At 45.0% G+C, this 24723-nt stretch overlaps 1 protein-coding gene and 1 long non-coding RNA gene across 3 annotated transcripts; one reads left to right on the top strand and one right to left on the bottom strand.

Annotated features, from left to right (window-relative positions):
- Positions 1–1559: 1559 nt before the first annotated feature.
- LOC103164614 (Putative RING zinc finger domain superfamily protein) lies at positions 1560–7516 on the top strand. Of its 2 annotated transcripts, none has more exons than XM_008665161.3 (9): positions 1560–2018; positions 3282–4435; positions 4822–5398; positions 5484–5570; positions 5809–5925; positions 6390–6445; positions 6794–6893; positions 6980–7078; positions 7161–7516. In XM_008665161.3, the coding sequence occupies exons 2-9, from the start codon at positions 3324–3326 to the stop codon at positions 7221–7223; spliced, it is 2211 nt and encodes a 736-aa protein (XP_008663383.1). In that variant the 5' UTR covers positions 1560–2018; positions 3282–3323; the 3' UTR covers positions 7224–7516. The 2 variants fall into 2 exon arrangements, with proteins under 2 accessions (XP_008663383.1, XP_020401188.1); XM_020545599.3 differs by having other exon boundaries at positions 1654–2341.
- A 5985-nt stretch (positions 7517–13501) lies between these two features.
- On the bottom strand, positions 13502–14458 carry LOC103642828 (uncharacterized). Its single transcript, XR_002265594.2, has 2 exons — positions 14267–14458; positions 13502–13766 (listed from the first exon to the last, which is right to left on the bottom strand). It is a non-coding gene; the product is annotated as an uncharacterized lncRNA (long non-coding RNA).
- Between the last annotated feature and the right edge of the window lie 10265 nt (positions 14459–24723).

The raw sequence follows: 24723 nt of genomic DNA, 5'->3' as shown, positions 1-24723 counted from the left end.
CAATCAATTAATCAATGAAGTGATAAATCTAAACGACGTACTTGCATCTGAAATTTTATAGAAGCAGATGCGGAGGCAGTAAGACAGAGGAGAAGGGGACAACCGTCTTGGTGGTGGACATCAGCTACCCGCTAGGGACACCACTCACCTGGTACCCTTCAATCACAACAGGATCCAGTTCACCCTAGCGGGCGTGTACGACAGGATTCAGGCGCTGCAGGATCACGACGCAGATATCAACGGTGTGACCCCCGCTATGGCCCTTATCGAAGAGCGAGACAGCGACGCCGAGCGGCACCTCCAAGAGGAACGATGCCTTTCTGGTCCCAAACAGGAGGCATGAGACCCTGCTGTCGGACACGGTGATGATGGAGATCTCTGTGACTCGCGCTCTGGTGTCACCTGTCTTCGCCAGGGTCGTTGGAGATGAAGTCGGCGACTGCTCACCGATGGGGGCGAAGTTCCCTACGATCTGCACGACCGGGTCCGCTGACGGAGACTTGAGGCGGGGCCGCTCGAGTTTGTTGTCGATGGAGCTCGGCGGCGGTTGAATGATGCCAAGGCACCCAGGCGGTTTTGATCCACGCCGTCGACCCCATTACCGGTGAATGAGCGGAGTAAAAGGCGAGCACGAGATGGTGAGCGAAGCTCCCAACAACCGCGGACGTGAGGCGCTCGCCCGAATCATCCTGGATATTGCTCCCGTCTCTCTGCCTCGCATGAACTTGCGTGGCCTCGGAGGAGCCCGGCGACCGCCCTCCCAGCGGCGGCTTGGTCGCCGAGGCTGGCACGACGCCGTCGTCTGATCTGGATCGGGAGATGGGCAGCGAGGCCGGCGCCGAGCGGACGGGCACAGGCCCGTCGTCGTAGGAGACCGATCGGCCCATCTCGAGGCGCGCCAGGGCGGGGTCCCCGGCGAGCCCCAGCATCTGGAGCAGCTTCCGGCGCCGCTCCTGCACGGGCGCCGGCTCGGACGTCCACACGTCGAGCGCCGCGGCGGTTGCGCGGGGGCGGGCGGGGGCACGACCTTGCCTCTTGTGAACGCGTCCCTTCCAGGGCGGCGAGCAACACGGACGCCAGGCGAGGAGGTGGGGCGGCGAACACGGTCGGTGGCTGTTGCGTGGGGAGGGGTGGATTTGGTGAAGCCGGGCGGATCGGAGACTGCGGGGAAGGAAGAGGATCGGACGAGGGTAACGGGGGTGGGGGGCACCGGGGCAGGGGCCATCCCTCGCATCTCCAACCTCCGGGGCGGGGATCGGGCGATGGGATCGGACGACTGGCGGCGGTGGGGGATCGAGCGGCTGGTGATCGAACGGTTGAAATTGCAGAACAATGGAATGGACGGTTGAGGTTGCAGGATGGCAGAATGGTAGAACGGCAGGAGGCAGACTACTATTACACTCTTAATAGGTAGTATAGATTTAGTTATTTGAAGATGCGTTTGTAGGAATAAATGTGCACTCACTGCACTGTGATACCCGGTCTCGTAAAAAATACTTGCAAGAAAAAAAAATCCGAAAGGCACTAGAGTCGCCTCGGAGAAGCTGTTCCACAGGCCCACGGGCCAAATGCGATGACAACAGGGCCTGGTTGGGCGTGCCTACGTGCGTCAGCATGTTCCTCCCTGCCATGTACACTTGCATCTGCATACCTTCTTCTTGACCTCAATCGTAACGTTTGACGCCAGAAACCGTCGTGTATCACACAGCCGGATTCACCCATAGGCCCACCGATTCCCATATGGAGCCCACCAAAACCCAACCCATTACCTGATCCCAGGCGGCAGCGGAAACGCAAGGAGAGGGGCGGCGATGATACAGTAGATTTCAAACTCAAACTGACCACCAGAGAGAGATAGAGGGGAGAGATCGGAGAGGAAGGACGTTTGGAGCAGGCGGCTATTGCAGGCTTTGCAGCCGCCGTCCTCCTGATTCGGGCCCCCCTCCCCGGATCGCTCCAGATTCGCACGATTTGGGGATCGTGCGTTTCGCCATCAGATCGGGAGAAGAAAAATCAAGGTAATCTCTGTCGATGTCGTCAGATTATTACGTGCTAGGGTTTCCAACTGCGAATTCCATGAGTTTTGGGCTGTGTCGCCACATTTCGCGTCCTCTCCCAATCGCCTCCCCGTCACAGCGTTTCCTCTTCCTCCACGCCGCGGTCCTTCTCCGCGGCTTTTGCGCTCCTTTCCATCTCCGTCCGATACGATGCGATGGGACCGCTGTTGTTCTTCTCCATTCTGTCGCGGCGTAGACGAATCTCAACCCTAACGCGCTGAAGGCAGGTCTGCACCGGCCTGGTAGCGCTGTCTCGTGGAGCTATCTCTAGAGGGGATAAGCAGGTGAGGCGAAGCCGCCATTTTTTCATATGACAACCGTACTTTTGTACGCCGCAGGTATGGTGGTGGCAAAAGTTATTGTGGACCAGTAGGGGTAATAGGGCCTTCTGGCCAGCACTGGAGTTGTCACTGATAGTAAACTTCAGCTTAAGAGTGATAAGATTTATAATTTGATGTTATATTTACCTGTAACTCTGGGATGTGTGAAATGTGTTCTAAGTTGTCGTTTGATGTTACCAGTACAACATAGTAGCTGATTTGGGAAAACGTGAAAGCTAGGTTATGTTGTTTTGAATTGTTTTAAGTACAAAGTCATTTGTAACAACTCGACAGTATATTGCACTTCAAAATTAAGCAAGCTGTTACATACTAAATATGCTCAATGCTAACTGTTTTTTTTTGTCTTGAACCCTCAATCCTATTTGGCTAGGATAAACTTTTCTGAAAAGCATTATTTTTAAAGAAAACATTCACCTAGTTTAGTTTATTGTCCTGCTTCTGTTGTTTTTTGGTATCTGACTAGCTGTATCCAGTTCCAGTACAACTGTTGCGATCTTGTCCTACACCCATACTTCTAATCACACCACACCATCCCCTAGTCTACCTGCTTCCACGTCCCAACCTTCCTTTTTCCCCCTCTGCTGTCACCTGCTATTCTATCCATGACTATATCGCCATGAGCTCTCTCAACATCCCTGTATCACTACCATGCTATCATCGTCAAAGTCAAATGTTCCCATTGTTAGAGCCATGCGCTTTTGTTATCTTGATGTGTAACAGTCGTGCTTCCTGCTTTAAGATCCCCAATCAAGCTTTTGCATGTTCTTATTTCTTATTGGTTTCCTTTCTTGTTTATATAGGTCATGTTCTCATTATAGTGTTAATACTTGTTTTGTAAAGTAACCATTGGAAAAAGTGTTGAATCTTAAGTTTGCATGCACAGGTGAAGGGGCAAGTTTCTGCAACTTAAATAAATAGAGTGAATATGACTGACATGAATTCTGATGAGATTCTTGAGGTTCCTGACACTCCTGACCGATTACAGCAGTCAAAATACCATGTTTCCAGCTCTATTGTTGGGAGGGATGGTACAATGGCAGCTGCTAATCCATCACCACAGCGCAAATTTAGAATTAGATTCAAGAACAATTCCGTGCAAGGTTCATCAAGTCAAAATAATGGTTGTAGCATACTGCCTGCAGCTTTAGATACTGATCATATTTTCAAACAAGCTGAAGCAGCACAGATTCTGGAACTGTCTAAAGACTATAAGGCAAAATTTTCCCTACAGAAACCTGACAGCACAAGGATATCTGTTGACAGTGAAAAGAGGGCTGGAAAACATGGCTTTGATCAGAGCAGAAGCATTTCGAACAATATAAGTTGTAGTGTGACTGGAGGAAGGAACCCTACCTTCCAAGTTAAAGATGGAGAGGTTGGTCAGCAAGATGCAGGTCATCAGAGTGCAAACTTTCTAGACATAGGACCAGGTTTTCCTACTATTCAAGTGGGAAAACCAGGATACAGATTATGCACTCGCACTACTGATAAGCTGAAAGGTGTAACAGGTGCTGATGTTTGTCCAGGATCAAGTTCTGGGGAGGTCAAAGGGGACTTGATCACTAACAAGGTCATTGCAGGACCTACAAGCCCTCTGCGTGTTTTTCCTCGAAGGCATGTGGGCCAAAAAAGGCTGGTACGCAATGGATGTATTTCCCCCTCTAACATAGCCAAGACAGATGCAAAAGTTAATGAAAAACAGGAAATGTGCTCTTTAAGTGAACATTTGGACCATCCGCATCAGCCTGATGCATTTGACGGAGGTGATGTGATTGACCTCACGGAGAATTCACCAATAATGACAAGGCAGAGATCTGAAGTGAACAATAAATTGATGTCTGGACACAATATGGACACAAGGGCCGCAAAAAAGCTGAGAACAGACAGATTTGGCAGGACTTTGGTTCGGCAGTCCAAATGTCATGCAAACAACAGCAGTTGTTCTGAAGTTAGCTTATCAGGCCTCAACAACAATGGAAAAGGAATTGACTGTGATATCTTGGATAGTGATCAAACTGGAGAAGCTAATTTGAGGGGGTATGTTCTATCTGTTCTCATAATAGCTGTCTTGATCTCTTTTACGACTGGAATAACTAGTTCATTTCATGCTATAGCCGTTTTGAGTGCTGATATGAGCTGAAACATTTTAATATTGTCTTCTCTTATAAAAGTCTAAAACATGTCAATATGGCTTATGTAAGAAATGATAGTGAATGAACTGATATACGTACAGTATAGTTAGCTTGATTGACAAGGATTACGTTGAAACCCAACTGATTGCTTTAGAAGGCAATTTTTTTGTCCATTCGACTTTGCTCAGCAAGGTACCTTATATATTATTATGAAATGAATACTTTGTTTTTCTGGTCAATATACTGTTGGAGAACCAACATGTCTTACTTCTGTTATATCTGCTGTTGCAGGGTTGATCTTAGTACTGCTGGAACTTATCTAAACAAAAACTTTTCTGATATAAGCACGGAGCAAGGTTGGAGAACAACACACAACCACACAAGTAAATTACCCATTTCGTTTATGGGTAATATAACTAGCAGTTCCGGATGGGAATCTGGATCTTCTACCACACGATCTAATCAAAACCATGGATCTGCTGGAGGCAAGCATAGCTCTGTTAGTGGAGCAAACATAATAGTTCCTGATAAGATAGGGAATAAAACAATAATGCTTGGTAGAGAAAGGAGAAAACAAACCTCAACTTCTTCCCATATTGGTGAAAGCTCTAGTGCTGCTGACGAACCTAGAGGTGATCTTCAATCGTCAAAAATATCAGCTGGCCCAAATCATAGCAGTCATCAGCATAATATTCCTGTAATAAACATTGATGACGTATCCCCTGAAGCTAGACCTAGTTCGAGTGGATTCACTAATAGAACTCTTGATCCTACCATAGAAGCACAATTGGAGTCGGATGAGTTATTGGCTCGCCAACTCCAGGAGCAGCTCTACAATGAATCTGCTCGTTTTGCCCCAACAGAAGAGGTAATTTCTCATCATCTCTCTTTAGTACTCTATTAACATCTTGATGACTAGAAAACAGCCAGATTCTGAGTTTTCCATAAAACAGATTGATGCAATTGTAGCAATGTCACTTCAACATGAAGAAGATACTCATCGGACATCTAGGACCTTAAGGAGGTTCCAAAACCATACTGTGAGAGCACTGAAATCATTTTATGTTTTGCATGTGTGAGCTAGTGACCAGTAGGTATTCTAGTCTTGCTACTATACACTGTCATTTTACAAGATCTGAATATGAAGTTAATGTTTTTTAAATATTAAAAACAAGAAATATGCTAACCAAAATCTTGCAGAAAGAAAGTATTCTTTATGACAAAATGCATTTGCTTTTCTGTCTATTGAAATTGACATGGTTAATCCTTTTTTATTAGAGAGGTGCTCGGGCTACTCGTTTGAGTTCTTATCGAAATGCTCTTAGGGCTGAATTAGCAACAGCAAACAATATGATTTCCCGTCAGCGGAATACTGCTCCAATAAATTTGGGATTGGTAATGATTCTTCCTTGCCCTTTTCATTTTTACTATGAATAATTGAATATTAGCGTCTCAGTAAAATGAAACTTTCTTGGTTTCTTTAGGTAAACCTACATGTTATTCAGCTTCAATGCAATGAAATCATATGGCAACATTATACAACTTTTTAAGTTTCCAGTTGTATTAGTAGATTATTTTTTGGAAGATTGTATTACTAGATTATTAATGTATATTGGAATTTGATTGGTTAAATACTGGGTCAGTTATATGTTGGTGTATGGACAAAAGCACTATCAATCTGTCATACCTTGGCTTCTGTTTGTACTTTTCTGGTAGATGCTTTGTTCTCCTAACTTACCACAGGGGCGTTCTCTGCTGCTCTCTGTACTCAGTTGTGATGATAGTCTTTCTTGAGTTAGCCGTTTTTTTTGCTACCGTAGATAGAAGGGTATTAACAGCTTCTATTTTGCTACTTTCAGAGAGCTGCTTTAGCAAGATATCCTGGTGCTTTGCACATTCAACCAAACATTGACTTGTAAGTGATCGTTCTCTTATTCATCTTTTATAGTTTCACTGGTGTTCAAATTGCTTGAGTGACTTGAGAATTCAAAACAGTCTACATGTTCAATTCATTATATTGCTCGAAATGAAAGCTTTACGTATTTATCATTTATGTCATTCTTCGTCTGCATGTATCATTCTTTCTGAAGGAAACCTGTTAAAAAATGAATTTATCTTCTGCTTATTCATTTGTTTAAAATATTCTACTGGGTGGTTTATTTATCTCCATTTATGCTACTATAGCGACTCTCACTTCTACACTCCCACCTCTAAAAAAAGACAATGTGAACGTCCTAATAGAGCACTTGTTGGCTTGTTGCAGAAATGACTATGATGCACTGCTTGCTCTGGATGAAAATAACCACCAGCACACTGGTGCTTCAGAAAGCCAGATCAATAATTTGCCACAGTCAGTAGTTCAGGTAACTTCCAAACTGGTATAAGTTTTTTCCCTTCCCTCTGTCTGAAAAATTCTAATTAGTTTCTTATGACTTCCCGTTTCGGACAGTCCAATAGCATTGAAGATCCATGTTCTGTCTGCCTTGAAAATCCTTCTGTGGGAGATACTATCCGCCATTTGCCTTGCTTTCACAAGTTCCATAAAGAGGTTATCCCCCTGATTGTTATGTTTCAGTCACTTTCGTTGAATTTTGTCGCATTTCTGATGACAAACTGTTTGCAAGCTACAGTGTATTGACGAGTGGCTTAGGAGAAAGAAACTGTGCCCAGTCTGCAAGTTTGGGATTAACTGAAGTTTGCCGTACCAGTCTACAGTGGAGTTCTACTTGGTAGTGGCAGCGACGAGGTGCTGCAATTTCTCATACGGGATGCTTTCCTGCAAAGATTTTTTTTTGTCTAAGATAAAAAAACAATGTATTGCTGTGATCTGCGCTTTTGGGCATCATTTTGTATGCACGCACGTTTTGCTTGCTATTTTTGTTGTCGTGATCCACCAATTCCCATGAATTGGTTACCAGCATCTTGTCAATCATTTATGTCGCCGCATATATGATCCATCAATTGGCATCAATTTATTTTTATTTTACGTTCTTGTACCACGTAACACACGTGTTTGCAACTTTGCACCATGTGGATTCGTCCCCACTCTAATTACGGTGTGCGGAGAGATACGTAACGAAAGTGTTTGCACCAAGGATTCGTCCCCACGCTAATTATGTTATCCGCCTCCGAGCGTTAATATATGGCAGACAAATTAGTTCACTGATAAGGTTGGCCGTCGGAAACGCTGACCATTCGGTAGACACGCAGCTGGCGGGTAAAATATGAAAAGAAAAGGAGCTAGTGCATCCTAAATCTAAAGTCTTAAAACTTGACCCGGTTTCGGCGCCTCCCCGCACTTCGCGCGGGCTCCTGGCCACGCGCGTGTCGGACGCGAAATTTTCTTCGATTCAACGGAGACATTCATCGTGTCCGCGGTCTGCCCTTCCCTGTGCGACTCGGACCCACGACGATCTCCCATCCAGATTCCCGCGCCGTCCCTCCCTCCACGCCGCTGCCTCCCCCTCCCGACCTCGATACCGTCACCAGTGTTGAGTCGGGTTCGCGCATGCCATCGCCTCCACGTCTCCATCGCCAACAGCAGCGTTGCTCACCGGCGAGCGCCTCATGGTCTTCCTCTTCGCAGGCCGTGTGGCGCTCGTGGCCTCGGCACACCTCGCTGCAGCACTCGCGATTCTCGTGGCGGCCGGTCGGCCTTGTCGTCGAGCTCACCGATGACGGCTCCGGCTTCACCTTGCTTCGCCGCTTCGGGACCAGGTGCGGGCGGGCAGCATCCCTCCCCTCTCTCTCTCTCACCTGGTGTTGTTCCTTTCCTATATCACTGTTTTTTCCTCCTGTGCTATTTTTTGCAAATGGAAGCGTTTCTTCAGATTTTGCGGGATCTACCTGATTGCACAAAAGTCTTGCAATATCAAGTTTTTTTGGGTTTCAAAACCCATGATGGTACTGCTATAGTGCTATTTTTGCTTCTCAGACAACTGAAGCTTCAAGTTTGTAGTACCGTGATGGGCATAGTAACATGAGTAAGAATATCTTAGGGATCCAAGACTTGGTGTTAGATCTCCAACTATCTCTGGGTTTCCTTACCATACCTCAGGCTCTGGGAAATTTCGAAGATTCCAAAAGGTGTTGCAATGTCAAGAAGTGTTTGGTCCTTTGCAGTGAAGACGTTTGTTTTATGGCCATATGAGAATCAATCTGATAGTAGCTATATACCTGGTACAGCTTATAAATGGCATGCACCAGAATGGTGTGACTTTCCACTATCAGCAAAACCGTTTTTTCTTGTTGCCAAAGTTTGATGACACCTTCACTTGATGCAGATACATGCAAGACTGAATTAGCTTCTACTTCTCCTCATCAATTAGAAACAGGGACTGATAAACATGTCCAAACAGAGCCTATTGTCTCACAGAAACAAACTGCTAAAAAATGGAGGCCAGGTGACATTTAGCTATGAACGATTGGCATCAAAGTCCACTGACCCTATTAGTGGGATAAACTACAAGCGCAGAGAGATTTGTGATTCCACTGCATCCTTGAAAATCTCTCTCTCTCTCTCATATATATATATATATATATATATATATATATATATATATATATATATATATATATATATATATATATATATATATATATATATATATATATATATATAGGTATAGTATTAAGAGCCCTAGGCTCTCAATTACTAGAGAAAGCCCTAGTCTAATATCTTTAGTTCAGTCGTGCCACCACAAGCCATTTAACCCATCCGCAAACAGGCACCCACGGCCCATCTTTGGTCCAGTAAATTCACCTTTCTACCCCGATCAATTCACACCATGTCGACCACAACCCTAACCCTATCCCTTTCGACGGTTCCACTTGCACCCTACCCACAACCCCATCCATCGTAACCCGCCGCCGCCACGATACACGCAAATCCTGCCGGCGCATCCAACCCCGCCCGACGTGGACGCCAGAGAGGTGCACGACTGCCGCAACTCGTGGCACTCAGTGTGGTGGTCGTCCAAGCTCGTCCTCTGGCTCGTCCTCAACGCCTTCAGCTTCCTCGTGCCGTCGCCGCTCGCCCAGATCTACGATGCAATGGTGAGTGGCTCTGTGAGGAGGCACACAAGCTCACATTGGCGGCAGCAAGAACGGTGTCGCCTCCTTGGTGGGTGGCAACCAGGCGCACGACACCTGCTCCCTCCCACACCGCGCCAGCACCAGAATAGCGGCGTCGCGTCGGCGAGCACAGCGCAGCGCGCAACGGCCCGGGTGCATGAGGAGGGGGCGTCGGCTGCCGAGGCCGAGGCTGTGACGAAGGAGCGCGGAGGGCGATGCCGCTAGTCAGGTTCGAGGTGCGGAATGAGGTGGGGCTGGGGGACCCCGGCCTCTACGGCGGCGGAGCTTCCGCTGCCGCCGCTACCGCGGGGGAGGAGGAGGAGCCCAATGCGCTGCTCGAGGGCGTCACCGTCGCGGGCCTCGTCGGGATCCTGCGCCAGCTCGGAGATCTCGCGGAGTAAGGCCCTGCTCCCTCCCTCGCTGCCTCCTTCTCTTGCGCGGTCTATGCGTGCCTTCGACCTGCCGGTTGCCGGTGCGCGTCTCTGTGGTCTAGTTCCCGCCTGGATCTGCTGCGCTACGTGTTTTGCGGCTCCCGACGGTGATGGTTGGGTTGTTTGGCCTCGACCCTGTGGTTGGGATTGGGAGAATGGGATAGCTCAGTTAGAATTTAAGACTACTCAGATGTTAATTTGTTGAGAATTGCTTAAAAACTGATCGGGTCAGAGTTCTGTCATACAAGTTTGTTGATAATTGCTTTTTAGAAACTGAACTATCATACAAATTTGTTGATAATTTCTTAGGAACGGAACTTAGTGGGAGCTCTGTTTCACAATAGTCTGCTTTGAATCAACTTTAGGCCTTTTAGTTGTTAAAAGAAGACATCATGCTTTATTGGGGTGCACTTTATGGCTCTATAAGTAAACTATTGCTCATATGTTGTAGCAAGTAGCAGCATGTCTTTCGTATTATATGCGGGGGTGGCTAAGGAGGTTATCGGTACCATCTTAAAATTGGTAAATTGATGCCATGAGTCGGTTAGTTAGATTTTGTATTTTTCATGGTATGCCATAGTGTCGGTGTATCTAGTTGCTGTAATTTGTTAGCCATGCTGCATCGATATGGTGTTGCCTATGCATCCTTTGTCTCTTGTCGTGCGTTTAGAGATGGTTTCGCCTCATATTGGTGGTTGTTGTTCATGTTGCAGGCGAGGCAGGTTCATATCCAGACAAGAAGCCACGATGGAATCTGGATTTCCCCTCTATCCGATGGAATCTGGATTTGGTGTCAGTCCGTTTTCCTGTGATTTTGGGATACCAGCCCCATTCCCCTTCATGGAGGGTATGCGTTGCTGTTGGTCGGCACACTGGAATGGAACAGATATAGACAGAACCTTCAAGTAAGTTCCTCGACATTACTTATATAATTACTAAGGGATTCATTTTAACACTATAAATGGATAGTAGACCTTGATATCTGTCAAGTGCTAAATGATTTTATGTCAATAAAGTACCATCAGTTTATTAAATCACTTATGAAAAACATGCATATATAACAATTCATTAGTAGGTAAAATTATTTCATTAGTAGCCGACCATTTCATATATTGTTGAAAGCCCGTGTGTTAGCTCGTATCGTGTGTTTATTAGGAGTTCGCTATTATCATTTCTTACAGCTAAAGAGCTTCACTGTTAGGACAGGTTTGGTCGCCAACGAAAGCACTACTCCACCTCTTTTACACTTTCCAACTATTCTAGTCAATACCATGCTAATTAAAGTTCAGCAAAATAAAGGAAATAATATTGCATAATTGCTTTGCGACCGGACCTATATAATATCTTGTGTAGTCCTATGATCCTATCCTCTTCAATTTACACTTCTGCTTTGAATGGTCTTCAGGTTCATAAGCAAGGAGTTGCGCTTGACCGATCTATGGATCTCTCTAGATGCACTGACTAAGGTGAATTGAAAGCGGAACTAGACATGATGTTTGAATTCGAGGGTGAATTAGTATCTGCAAACCAAAACTGGCAGATTGTTTATACCGACAACGAGGGTGATATGATGCTTGTGGGAGATGACCCGTGGGAGAATTTGATGTGGTTGTGTATGATGTACTTTATATTTTGGCATACTATGCACAAAAACAAATGCCTTCTATGACCTTCGTGATTTATACATTTTCAAACAAAATTTTATGATACTTCTTATTATGTTTTACGCTTTCACTAAAAAGCAAGTGTCACATTCGCCGTTACAAAACAGATCGATAATTTACGTAAATTTCGTATTCATTTATGCTATTTCGGTTCACGTTTTATACTTAAATCCACCTGAGACAGAAATAGATATACGATTTATGCTAAAATTCGTAATCATTTACGTTGTTTTGGTTCATGTTTTATTCTAAAATCTATCCGAGTCAGAACCTGATCACGATGGGACGCGCGAGATTATTACGCCGTAATCTACGGACCGCAATCGACGTTTCGAAACAGATCTACGTTTTACGCTAAAATTCGTAATCATTTACACTGTTTTGGTTCATGTTTTACGCTAAAATCTGTGTGAGTCAGAACCCGATCATGATGGGACACACGAGATTTTTACGCCGTAATTTTCGGCCCGCATTCGCCGTTTCGAAACAGATTTACGATTTACGCTAAAATTCGTAATCATTTACACTGTTTTGGTTCATGTTTTACGCTAAAATCTGTCTGAGTCAGAACCCGATCACGATGGGACGCACGAGATTTTTACGCCGTAATTTTCGGTCCGCATTCGCCGTTTCGAAACAGATCTACGATTTACGCTAAAATTCGTAATCGTTTACGCTGTTTTTGTTCACGTTTTACGCTAAAATCTATCCGAGTAAGAATCCGTGCCCGATGGGACGCACGCCGGTACGGGACGTGACTATACCTGGCTGGGGCTTCCTGGTACTAATGGAAGCCCTGGGCTTCCATTACCTCGTCCCTATATATATATATATATATAGGGACGAGGTAATGGTTATATATATAGGGACGAGGTAATGGAAGCCCAGGGCTTCCATTAGTACCAGGAAGCCCCAGCCAGGTATAGTCACGTCCCGTACCGGCGTGCGTCCCATCGGGCACGGATTCTTACTCGGATAGATATATATATAGGGACGAGGTAATGGAAGCCCAGGGCTTCCATTAGTACCAGGAAGCCCCAGCCAGGTATAGTCACGTCCCGTACCGGCGTGCGTCCCATCGGGCACGGATTCTTACTCGGATAGATTTTAGCGTAAAACGTGAACAAAAACAGCGTAAACGATTACGAATTTTAGCGTAAATCGTAGATCTGTTTCGAAACGGCGAATGCGGACCGAAAATTACGGCGTAAAAATCTCGTGCGTCCCATCGTGATCGGGTTCTGACTCAGACAGATTTTAGCGTAAAACATGAACCAAAACAGTGTAAATGATTACGAATTTTAGCGTAAATCGTAAATCTGTTTCGAAACGGCGAATGCGGGCCGAAAATTACGGCGTAAAAATCTCGTGTGTCCCATCATGATCGGGTTCTGACTCACACAGATTTTAGCGTAAAACATGAACCAAAACAGTGTAAATGATTACGAATTTTAGCGTAAAACGTAGATCTGTTTCGAAACGTCGATTGCGGTCCGTAGATTACGGCGTAATAATCTCGCGCGTCCCATCGTGATCAGGTTCTGACTCGGATAGATTTTAGAATAAAACATGAACCAAAACAACGTAAATGATTACGAATTTTAGCATAAATCGTATATCTATTTCTGTCTCAGGTGGATTTAAGTATAAAACGTGAACCGAAATAGCATAAATGAATACGAAATTTACGTAAATTATCGATCTGTTTTGTAACGGCGAATGTGACACTTGCTTTTTAGTGAAAGCGTAAAACATAATAAGAAGTATCATAAAATTTTGTTTGAAAATGTATAAATCACGAAGGTCATAGAAGGCATTTGTTTTTGTGCATAGTATGCCAAAATATAAAGTACATCATACACAACCACATCAAATTCTCCCACGGGTCATCTCCCACAAGCATCATATCACCCTCGTTGTCGGTATAAACAATCTGCCAGTTTTGGTTTGCAGATACTAATTCACCCTCGAATTCAAACATCATGTCTAGTTCCGCTTTCAATTCACCTTAGTCAGTGCATCTAGAGAGATCCATAGATCGGTCAAGCGCAACTCCTTGCTTATGAACCTGAAGACCATTCAAAGCAGAAGTGTAAATTGAAGAGGATAGGATCATAGGACTACACAAGATATTATATAGGTCCGGTCGCAAAGCAATTATGCAATATTATTTCCTTTATTTTGCTGAACTTTAATTAGCATGGTATTGACTAGAATAGTTGGAAAGTGTAAAAGAGGTGGAGTAGTGCTTTCGTTGGCGACCAAACCTGTCCTAACAGTGAAGCTCTTTAGCTGTAAGAAATGATAATAGCGAACTCCTAATAAACACACGATACGAGCTAACACACGGGCTTTCAACAATATATGAAATGGTCGGCTACTAATGAAATAATTTTACCTACTAATGAATTGTTATATATGCATGTTTTTCATAAGTGATTTAATAAACTGATGGTACTTTATTGACATAAAATCATTTAGCACTTGACAGATATCAAGGTCTACTATCCATTTATAGTGTTAAAATGAATCCCTTAGTAATTATATAAGTAATGTCGAGGAACTTACTTGAAGGTTCTGTCTATATCTGTTCCATTCCAGTGTGCCGACCAACAGCAACGCATACCCTCCATGAAGGGGAATGGGGCTGGTATCCCAAAATCACAGGAAAACGGACTGACACCAAATCCAGATTCCATCGGATAGAGGGGAAATCCAGATTCCATCGTGGCTTCTTGTCTGGATATGAACCTGCCTCGCCTGCAACATGAACAACAACCACCAATATGAGGCGAAACCATCTCTAAACGCACGACAAGAGACAAAGGATGCATAGGCAACACCATATCGATGCAGCATGGCTAACAAATTACAGCAACTAGATACACCGACACTATGGCATACCATGAAAAATACAAAATCTAACTAACCGACTCATGGCATCAATTTACCAATTTTAAGATGGTACCGATAACCTCCTTAGCCACCCCCGCATATAATACGAAAGACATGCTGCTACTTGCTACAACATATGAGCAATAGTTTACTTATAGAGCCATAAAGTGCACCCCAATAAAGCATGATGTCTTCTTTTAACAACTAAAAGGCCTAAAGTTGATTCAAAGCAGACTATTGTGAAACAGAGCTCCCACTAAGTTCCGTTCCTAAGAAATTATCAACAAATTTGTATGATAGTTCAGTTTCTAAAAAGCAATTATCAACAAACTTGTATGACAGAACTCTGACCCGATCAGTTTTTAAGCAATTCTCAACAAATTAACATCTGAGTAGTCTTAAATTCTAACTGAGCTATCCCATTCTCCCAATCCCAACCACAGGGTCGAGGCCAAACAACCCAACCATCACCGTCGGGAGCCGCAAAACACGTAGCGCAGCAGATCCAGGCGGGAACTAGACCACAGAGACGCGCACCGGCAACCGGCAGGTCGAAGGCACGCATAGACCGCGCAAGAGAAGGAGGCAGCGAGGGAGGGAGCAGGGCCTTACTCCGCGAGATCTCCGAGCTGGCGCAGGATCCCGACGAGGCCCGCGACGGTGACGCCCTCGAGCAGCGCATTGGGCTCCTCCTCCTCCCCCGCGGTAGCGGCGGCAGCGGAAGCTCCGCCGCCGTAGAGGCCGGGGTCCCCCAGCCCCACCTCATTCCGCACCTCGAACCTGACTAGCGGCATCGCCCTCCGCGCTCCTTCGTCACAGCCTCGGCCTCGGCAGCCGACGCCCCCTCCTCATGCACCCGGGCCGTTGCGCGCTGCGCTGTGCTCGCCGACGCGACGCCGCTATTCTGGTGCTGGCGCGGTGTGGGAGGGAGCAGGTGTCGTGCGCCTGGTTGCCACCCACCAAGGAGGCGACACCGTTCTTGCTGCCGCCAATGTGAGCTTGTGTGCCTCCTCACAGAGCCACTCACCATTGCATCGTAGATCTGGGCGAGCGGCGACGGCACGAGGAAGCTGAATGTAATACCCAATCTGTAATATATAATAAAGGAGAAAAGTCATTTCCTATATTTTATGTGTGTGTTGAATCTATTTATCATCACATGTGAACACCATATTCAAACAACAAATAAATAATAAAAAGATACCCAAAATAAAACTTGCATCATGCTGGATTTTATTTGGAGTGAATTTTGTGACAATATAAAAAGAAATATATTAATATTCAAATTTGGGAATTTAACACTAGTTTGCAAATTTGGGTGTAAAGGAAAGGGAGAAAAATGCCATACAAAAAAATAAAGAAATACAAAAATAATAATAATAAAATCTCCTATGTTTAGGTTCAAATTGTACATTTAAAATAAGTATAGTTAACAGTTACAATGGAATTCAAATTTGAATTTGAAATTCTAAAAGGAAAGAGAAAGGAAAATAAAAAGAAAAATAAAAGGGAAAGGATACACCAGTATGTGGGCCCAATCCCACTCGGCCCATTCATCCCCTTGCCTCCGCGCGGTCCTGCAGGGTTGTTGCGCCGACCTGTGGGACCCACACTCCAGTCACTAATCGTTCGCGCACGCAAGTCTCCTGAACTGCTGACCATTGGGGCCCACTCGTCAGCCACGCATGCGTCTGCTCTCTCCACGGCCGACTGAATCGCGCGCGCCACCAGCCCACTCGGCCCAACTGCGTGCGGTATACGCCTGGACGCTCTATACTCGATGACAGTGGGACCCTGTCGTCAGGTGCGTCTCCTTCCCCTTGCGTTTAGGAGTTTGTTGCAGACAGCCGAGTCCACCGGAGTCCGTTCGATTCGGTGAGTCCGTGATGGGGGGGATTGACCGGGGGGCGAAATCTTCCGCGCGCATAAAGGGCAAACTCATCTCCTCCACGCTGGATCCTATTCCTCCCCTCAAAACCCCACCGTTCTCGTGAGCACCGAGCGCGGAACTAGCAGAAAATCGCCGCCGCCGCGAAACCACCACCCCATCGACGCCTAGTGCCGGCGTTCGGACCGTGGGCCTGTTCCGGACCCGTCTGAGACCAGCCACGACGTTCCCTGCGTGATTGACGATTCATCAGCCACCAATTCCTCACCGGAGGAACAACACCACCGTGGACCGCACCTCGCCGTGGCTGCGCTCCTGTGCTCAAACCCCTCGGTAAGAAATCCGTCCCTCGTGTCCGTCTTACCTTCCGCATGGTATATCTCGAGTCGATTTAGTGCTTAGCGCGCGGGGAGCACCGATTGGCGACCTCGCCGGAGTTCGGCTGGGCGTGGAGCAGGGGGGCGGCGCCGCCGTGCGTGTGGGCGCTGTTGGGGCGTCGGTTGTGCGCCGTTGGATGACCAGCAACGGCTGTGATTAGATCATGTGCATACCGATTCGCGTAATAGGCTCGGCGCCGTTCGATCCGCATCTGGCGGCCGGAAAGCGGTCGTGGGAGGTGTTACTGCGTATGATATATCTGAGCCGTAGGATCTCGATCCACCGATCAGGATTGTTTACCGATTCATATAAGGCATGGGCTAATCCTGGCGGCCGGTTTCTAATCGGACGGTTGTAGGCCCTCGATACCCCTTCGTGGGTTGTTTTGCAGATGAGCCCTCGGGTTTTGATGAAATCAACCCGCCATCCGCGCGGGGATTAAGTCTGAGTCTTCAGATAAATTGCGCTAGGGCCCCTGTCTTTCTCAGATTTATTGCGCCCAGTCCAGAGCCTATTTAAATTGATTAAATGAATTAGAAATTGGATTTTTAATATGAAAATAAACCCTAGAACTTGTTTATTCCATAGAAAATGCATATGAACCCCAAATTACTCCATTCCAGTTCCTAAAATTTTATAATTTTATTCTCTATCACTTAGAGTCTCTGTTTTGTCATGAAAACAGTAAAAAAATTAATCCCACACTTAATTCTATTCTAAACACATAAAACCTTTGAAAATTCATATCTTAAAATCTATAACTCCAAAAAAAAAAATTATGATTCCTGTTCCTAAAATTTTATTTTAATGTGTAGATTATTATTATGTATTTTGCATATATGTTTGGTGTAATGTTAATTTTTCCTATACCATGTTTGTTTGTATTGCTACGACTCGCGTGAGGTCACGAGTCATCTGAAGATCATCCTGGTACCTGGAATCTCAAGTCCCAGGCAAGTTGTGCCCTTGATCACTTCTTTTACCTACTCATGTTCGGATTAATCATAATGATCTGCATAGGTTAATTTTGATGGGACCCAATAGGTCACCCTAGTTTGTTCATCCTGAATACCTTGTTTACCCCCGGATCACTTGGGTAGTTCTGCTACTGCTTTATATGGTTTTGGGTTAATATTTCATTACATCTATGTTCCAATTATGTTGTTATTCTATTTATGTTCATGACAAGATCATTAAATGTTAATTGGAACATAGAGCTTAACTTGAGAACCACGTGCCACCACAAGGGTTTAATGGGACGCCCTTGGCTGACTAATTAGGAAAGCTAGTGGAGGACTACCTTACCCGAAAGGGGCAAGGGCAGTAGGGGAGTGGTCAGTGTAGGGAGGCCCTCGGGAGGATTTTGCTGTGATGGCGGTCCTGCAAGGGATTCCTGGGAAGGCCCTCGGGAGGATTTTGCTGTGATGGCGGTCCTGCAAGGGATTCCTGGGGAGGCCCTCGGGAGGATTTTGCTGTGATGGCGGTCCTGCAAGGGATTCCTGCATTGGAGCTTCCTATAAACTGTAGCGGGTTTTCTGAAGCTAGTGGAACTTTGTAAAGGCCTCGTAGTGTTACCCTGCCTCGCCTCCTCGGTAGAGGTGTATGGGAAGTCGCGATCTCTTGGCAGATGGGTAACATGACTTGTGGGTAAAGGGTACCACCTCTGCAGAGTGTAAAACTGGTATACTAGCCGAGCTCACGGTCATGAGCAGCTCAGGACTCTCTGATGATTAAATTATGGAACTTAAACTCAATTTGTCATATGCATTGCATCGCAGGTGAAGTTGTTACTTTTTGTTCTACTATTGGGTTGGTATTTACTTATACTTAGTAACTGCTAATAAAATTTTGACCAACTTTAAAAGCAATGCTCAGCTCTAACCATCTTCTTTGGTAAGCCTTACACTTCACGTGAGCTCTCACCTTTGGCGAGTTCATGCACATTATTCCCCACAACTTGTTGAGCGATGAACGTATGTGAGCTCACTCTTGCTGTCTCACATACACCACAGGTCAAGACCAGGTACTGCAGGATGATGCTCATGGAGGATGTTGCAATGAGTTCGTGAGTGGTCTAGGTCGTCGTCTCCCAGTCAACTTTGGGTTGCTGGACCGTTGTCTCCTTATAATGTAATTATTTATTTTGTATAGAACTCCTGTTATATATAAAGATGTGACATTCGATCCTGTGCCACTTTACATCATATGTGTGAGACTTGGTCCCAGCATACCTGGTGTTTATGTTAGCGCCCGGGTTTTGGACCCCTAAAATCCGGGTGTTACAGAAGTGGTATCAGAGGAATGTTGACTGTAGGACGAAACCTAGATAGAACTGGACAACCATTCTTTACTTACCCTTGCTACTCTGATTCTTTTCTAAACTTTTCTTAATCTTTTCTCATCTATTTCCGCTTTACTCTGATTATTCTTACCTTTTCATTCTAAAGACAAATGTGGATTTCACACTTTGAAATCCTGTGCCTAAAGTGACTTTAGGAATAGGAGACCTACTCTTAGGAACAAAAACAAAACTATTTTTATAGGTATTTGTATGTTTGAATGTTTGTTCTTATGATACTTGTTTGATTTGGATCTTTGATTGAGTGTGATTAGTTGTGGAGTAATGTCCACAATCACATCTGCATATACATATAGAAAAAAAACAGTTATAAAAATATCTAAATGAACTAGGTTATCCCTCATCAAAGAATCTAGCCTAGCAAAATCCATCTTATCTTGAAAAAAGTCTATCCTAGATCCATCTTATCCTAAAAAAAATAGATTCTCATCTTATCTTGAAAAGATTTATCTTATCCTAATAGATCTATCAGACCTCAAAAGATTCTACCTTATCCTTATGAATTCATCTTGCCCTAATTAGAATATTTATCCCACTCTAGTGTAACAACCATGATCTAATCCAAAATAATCAGATCTTAACTAGTCTAATCTAGATTCTATGTAATCTAATATGATCCAATCTAAAGTGACTTATTAACAGGTTAGCTAAGTTGGTGATATAGGTTAGACACTGTCTCTACAAACATACCTTAACCTAAATTAATGTCTTATACCAACCCATCTGTAAACAGCAACATAACCTACATCACAGGCTGCCTAGTCCATTTGTTCCAAAAGCAAAGTAAAACTATGTTCAAACTTACCTACCTCGTGTACCCTGGCTATCCTAACTATATGTCCTTAACTCGGGTGGCAACTCCAAGAAGAAAGGCCAAAGAAGACCAACCACGTCAAAGAAGGATAAGCATCAACTCAAGTCTTCAAAGATCAAGTTGAATCGCCAGCGGAATCAAGATCCCCAGTTCTCGATGAAGTCTTTCCTTATTAAACTCTTCCTTGCCACAACCTGTAATTGCCATAACCGTACCTCATCTTACATAAAAAAATGGCTAGACATATGTATATCCATATTTTCCAAATCATCTACTAACGTGTATAAAAAAAAACTTCAAACAAAACCTTTGAATCCTAAACTAAATGAGAAACTAAAATTCAAACCAAACTGGTTGCATCCCTTTTTCTTACAAATCTCGAGGACGAGATTCTTTTTAAGGGGGGTAGGATTTGTAATACCCAATCTGTAATATATAATAAAGGAGAAAAGTCATTTCCTATATTTTATGTGTGTGTTGAATCTATTTATCATCACATGTGAACACCATATTCAAACAACAAATAAATAATAAAAAGATACCCAAAATAAAACTTGCATCATGCTGGATTTTATTTGGAGTGAATTTTGTGACAATATAAAAAGAAATATATTAATATTCAAATTTGGGAATTTAACACTAGTTTGCAAATTTGGGTGTAAAGGAAAGGGAGAAAAATGCCATACAAAAAAATAAAGAAATACAAAAATAATAATAATAAAATCTCCTATGTTTAGGTTCAAATTGTACATTTAAAATAAGTATAGTTAACAGTTACAATGGAATTCAAATTTGAATTTGAAATTCTAAAAGGAAAGAGAAAGGAAAATAAAAAGAAAAATAAAAGGGAAAGGATACACCAGTATGTGGGCCCAATCCCACTCGGCCCATTCATCCCCTTGCCTCCGCGCGGTCCTGCAGGGTTGTTGCGCCGACCTGTGGGACCCACACTCCAGTCACTAATCGTTCGCGCACGCAAGTCTCCTGAACTGCTGACCATTGGGGCCCACTCGTCAGCCACGCATGCGTCTGCTCTCTCCACGGCCGACTGAATCGCGCGCGCCACCAGCCCACTCGGCCCAACTGCGTGCGGTATACGCCTGGACGCTCTATACTCGATGACAGTGGGACCCTGTCGTCAGGTGCGTCTCCTTCCCCTTGCGTTTAGGAGTTTGTTGCAGACAGCCGAGTCCACCGGAGTCCGTTCGATTCGGTGAGTCCGTGATGGGGGGGATTGACCGGGGGGCGAAATCTTCCGCGCGCATAAAGGGCAAACTCATCTCCTCCACGCTGGATCCTATTCCTCCCCTCAAAACCCCACCGTTCTCGTGAGCACCGAGCGCGGAACTAGCAGAAAATCGCCGCCGCCGCGAAACCACCACCCCATCGACGCCTAGTGCCGGCGTTCGGACCGTGGGCCTGTTCCGGACCCGTCTGAGACCAGCCGCGACGTTCCCTGCGTGATTGACGATTCATCAGCCACCAATTCCTCACCGGAGGAACAACACCACCGTGGACCGCACCTCGCCGTGGCTGCGCTCCTGTGCTCAAACCCCTCGGTAAGAAATCCGTCCCTCGTGTCCGTCTTACCTTCCGCATGGTATATCTCGAGTCGATTTAGTGCTTAGCGCGCGGGGAGCACCGATTGGCGACCTCGCCGGAGTTCGGCTGGGCGTGGAGCAGGGGGGCGGCGCCGCCGTGCGTGTGGGCGCTGTTGGGGCGTCGGTTGTGCGCCGTTGGATGACCAGCAACGGCTGTGATTAGATCATGTGCATACCGATTCGCGTAATAGGCTCGGCGCCGTTCGATCCGCATCTGGCGGCCGGAAAGCGGTCGTGGGAGGTGTTACTGCGTATGATATATCTGAGCCGTAGGATCTCGATCCACCGATCAGGATTGTTTACCGATTCATATAAGGCATGGGCTAATCCTGGCGGCCGGTTTCTAATCGGACGGTTGTAGGCCCTCGATACCCCTTCGTGGGTTGTTTTGCAGATGAGCCCTCGGGTTTTGATGAAATCAACCCGCCATCCGCGCGGGGATTAAGTCTGAGTCTTCAGATAAATTGCGCTAGGGCCCCTGTCTTTCTCAGATTTATTGCGCCCAGTCCAGAGCCTATTTAAATTGATTAAATGAATTAGAAATTGGATTTTTAATATGAAAATAAACCCTAGAACTTGTTTATTCCATAGAAAATGCATATGAACCCCAAATTACTCCATTCCAGTTCCTAAAATTTTATAATTTTATTCTCTATCACTTAGAGTCTCTGTTTTGTCATGAAAACAGTAAAAAAATTAATCCCACACTTAATTCTATTCTAAACACATAAAACCTTTGAAAATTCATATCTTAGAATCTATAACTCCAAAAAAAAAATTATGATTCCTGTTCCTAAAATTTTATTTTAATGTGTAGATTATTATTATGTATTTTGCATATATGTTTGGTGTAATGTTAATTTTTCCTATACCATGTTTGTTTGTATTGCTACGACTCGCGTGAGGTCACGAGTCATCTGAAGATCATCCTGGTACCTGGAATCTCAAGTCCCAGGCAAGTTGTGCCCTTGATCACTTCTTTTACCTACTCATGTTCGGATTAATCATAATGATCTGCATAGGTTAATTTTGATGGGACCCAATAGGTCACCCTAGTTTGTTCATCCTGAATACCTTGTTTACCCCCGGATCACTTGGGTAGTTCTGCTACTGCTTTATATGGTTTTGGGTTAATATTTCATTACATCTATGTTCCAATTATGTTGTTATTCTATTTATGTTCATGACAAGATCATTAAATGTTAATTGGAACATAGAGCTTAACTTGAGAACCACGTGCCACCACAAGGGTTTAATGGGACGCCCTTGGCTGACTAATTAGGAAAGCTAGTGGAGGACTACCTTACCCGAAAGGGGCAAGGGCAGTAGGGGAGTGGTCAGTGTAGGGAGGCCCTCGGGAGGATTTTGCTGTGATGGCGGTCCTGCAAGGGATTCCTGGGAAGGCCCTCGGGAGGATTTTGCTGTGATGGCGGTCCTGCAAGGGATTCCTGGGGAGGCCCTCGGGAGGATTTTGCTGTGATGGCGGTCCTGCAAGGGATTCCTGCATTGGAGCTTCCTATAAACTGTAGCGGGTTTTCTGAAGCTAGTGGAACTTTGTAAAGGCCTCGTAGTGTTACCCTGCCTCGCCTCCTCGGTAGAGGTGTATGGGAAGTCGCGATCTCTTGGCAGATGGGTAACATGACTTGTGGGTAAAGGGTACCACCTCTGCAGAGTGTAAAACTGGTATACTAGCCGAGCTCACGGTCATGAGCAGCTCAGGACTCTCTGATGATTAAATTATGGAACTTAAACTCAATTTGTCATATGCATTGCATCGCAGGTGAAGTTGTTACTTTTTGTTCTACTATTGGGTTGGTATTTACTTATACTTAGTAACTGCTAATAAAATTTTGACCAACTTTAAAAGCAATGCTCAGCTCTAACCATCTTCTTTGGTAAGCCTTACACTTCACGTGAGCTCTCACCTTTGGCGAGTTCATGCACATTATTCCCCACAACTTGTTGAGCGATGAACGTATGTGAGCTCACTCTTGCTGTCTCACATACACCACAGGTCAAGACCAGGTACTGCAGGATGATGCTCATGGAGGATGTTGCAATGAGTTCGTGAGTGGTCTAGGTCGTCGTCTCCCAGTCAACTTTGGGTTGCTGGACCGTTGTCTCCTTATAATGTAATTATTTATTTTGTATAGAACTCCTGTTATATATAAAGATGTGACATTCGATCCTGTGCCACTTTACATCATATGTGTGAGACTTGGTCCCAGCATACCTGGTGTTTATGTTAGCGCCCGGGTTTTGGACCCCTAAAATCCGGGTGTTACACTGAAGGCGTTGAGGACGAGCCAGAGGACGAGCTTGGACGACCACCACACTGAGTGCCACGAGTTGCGGCAGTCGTGCACCTCTCTGGCGTCCACGTCGGGCGGGGTTGGATGCGCCGGCAGGATTTGCGTGTATCGCGGCGGCGGCGGGTTACGATGGATGGGGTTGTGGGTAGGGTGCAAGTGGAACCGTCGAAAGGGATAGGGTTAGGGTTGTGGTCGACATGGTGTGAATTGATCGGGGTAGAAAGGTGAATTTACTGGACCAAAGATGGGCCGTGGGTGCCTGTTTGCGGATGGGTTAAATGGCTTGTGGTGGCACGACTGAACTAAAGATATTAGACTAGGGCTTTCTCTAGTAATTGAGAGCCTAGGGCTCTTAATACTATACCTATATATATATATATATATAGTTTTTGTTACCTCATTTCCTTGTGAAAGAGCTGAGCATTTGTCGGAATTTGAAAGGGGAGCTTTTGGAGTATTTTTCTTGAATCTAGACCAATTTAGAATTGGTGGATTTATTTTCATTAAAAAGCAAACATACACCTAGATTCGCCTCAACTGAGGCTCAGGCATTCAGCGTTTACTTAAAATTTTGTATTTACAGGATGTGTTTTCCTCTCCCCGTAAGGAATGCTAGATAGTTTTTTTTGCTTGCAAACGTTTGTAGGCAAGGTTTTTCACCATAGAGAGTAAATAGCTAAGCTTTGGAAATTTATTATTGACTTTGCTTAAAGGTCTTATTTTGGAGGTAATTTCTGGTTACTAATATCTCAGTCAGTTAGGAATTCTGCATTTACTG

This window comes from Zea mays, chromosome 10 (assembly GCF_902167145.1).
Source record: "Zea mays cultivar B73 chromosome 10, Zm-B73-REFERENCE-NAM-5.0, whole genome shotgun sequence".
NCBI lineage: Eukaryota > Viridiplantae > Streptophyta > Magnoliopsida > Poales > Poaceae > Zea > Zea mays.
The sequence above is the reverse complement of the archived record's forward strand: the minus strand, read 5'-3'. Positions and strand labels throughout refer to the sequence as shown.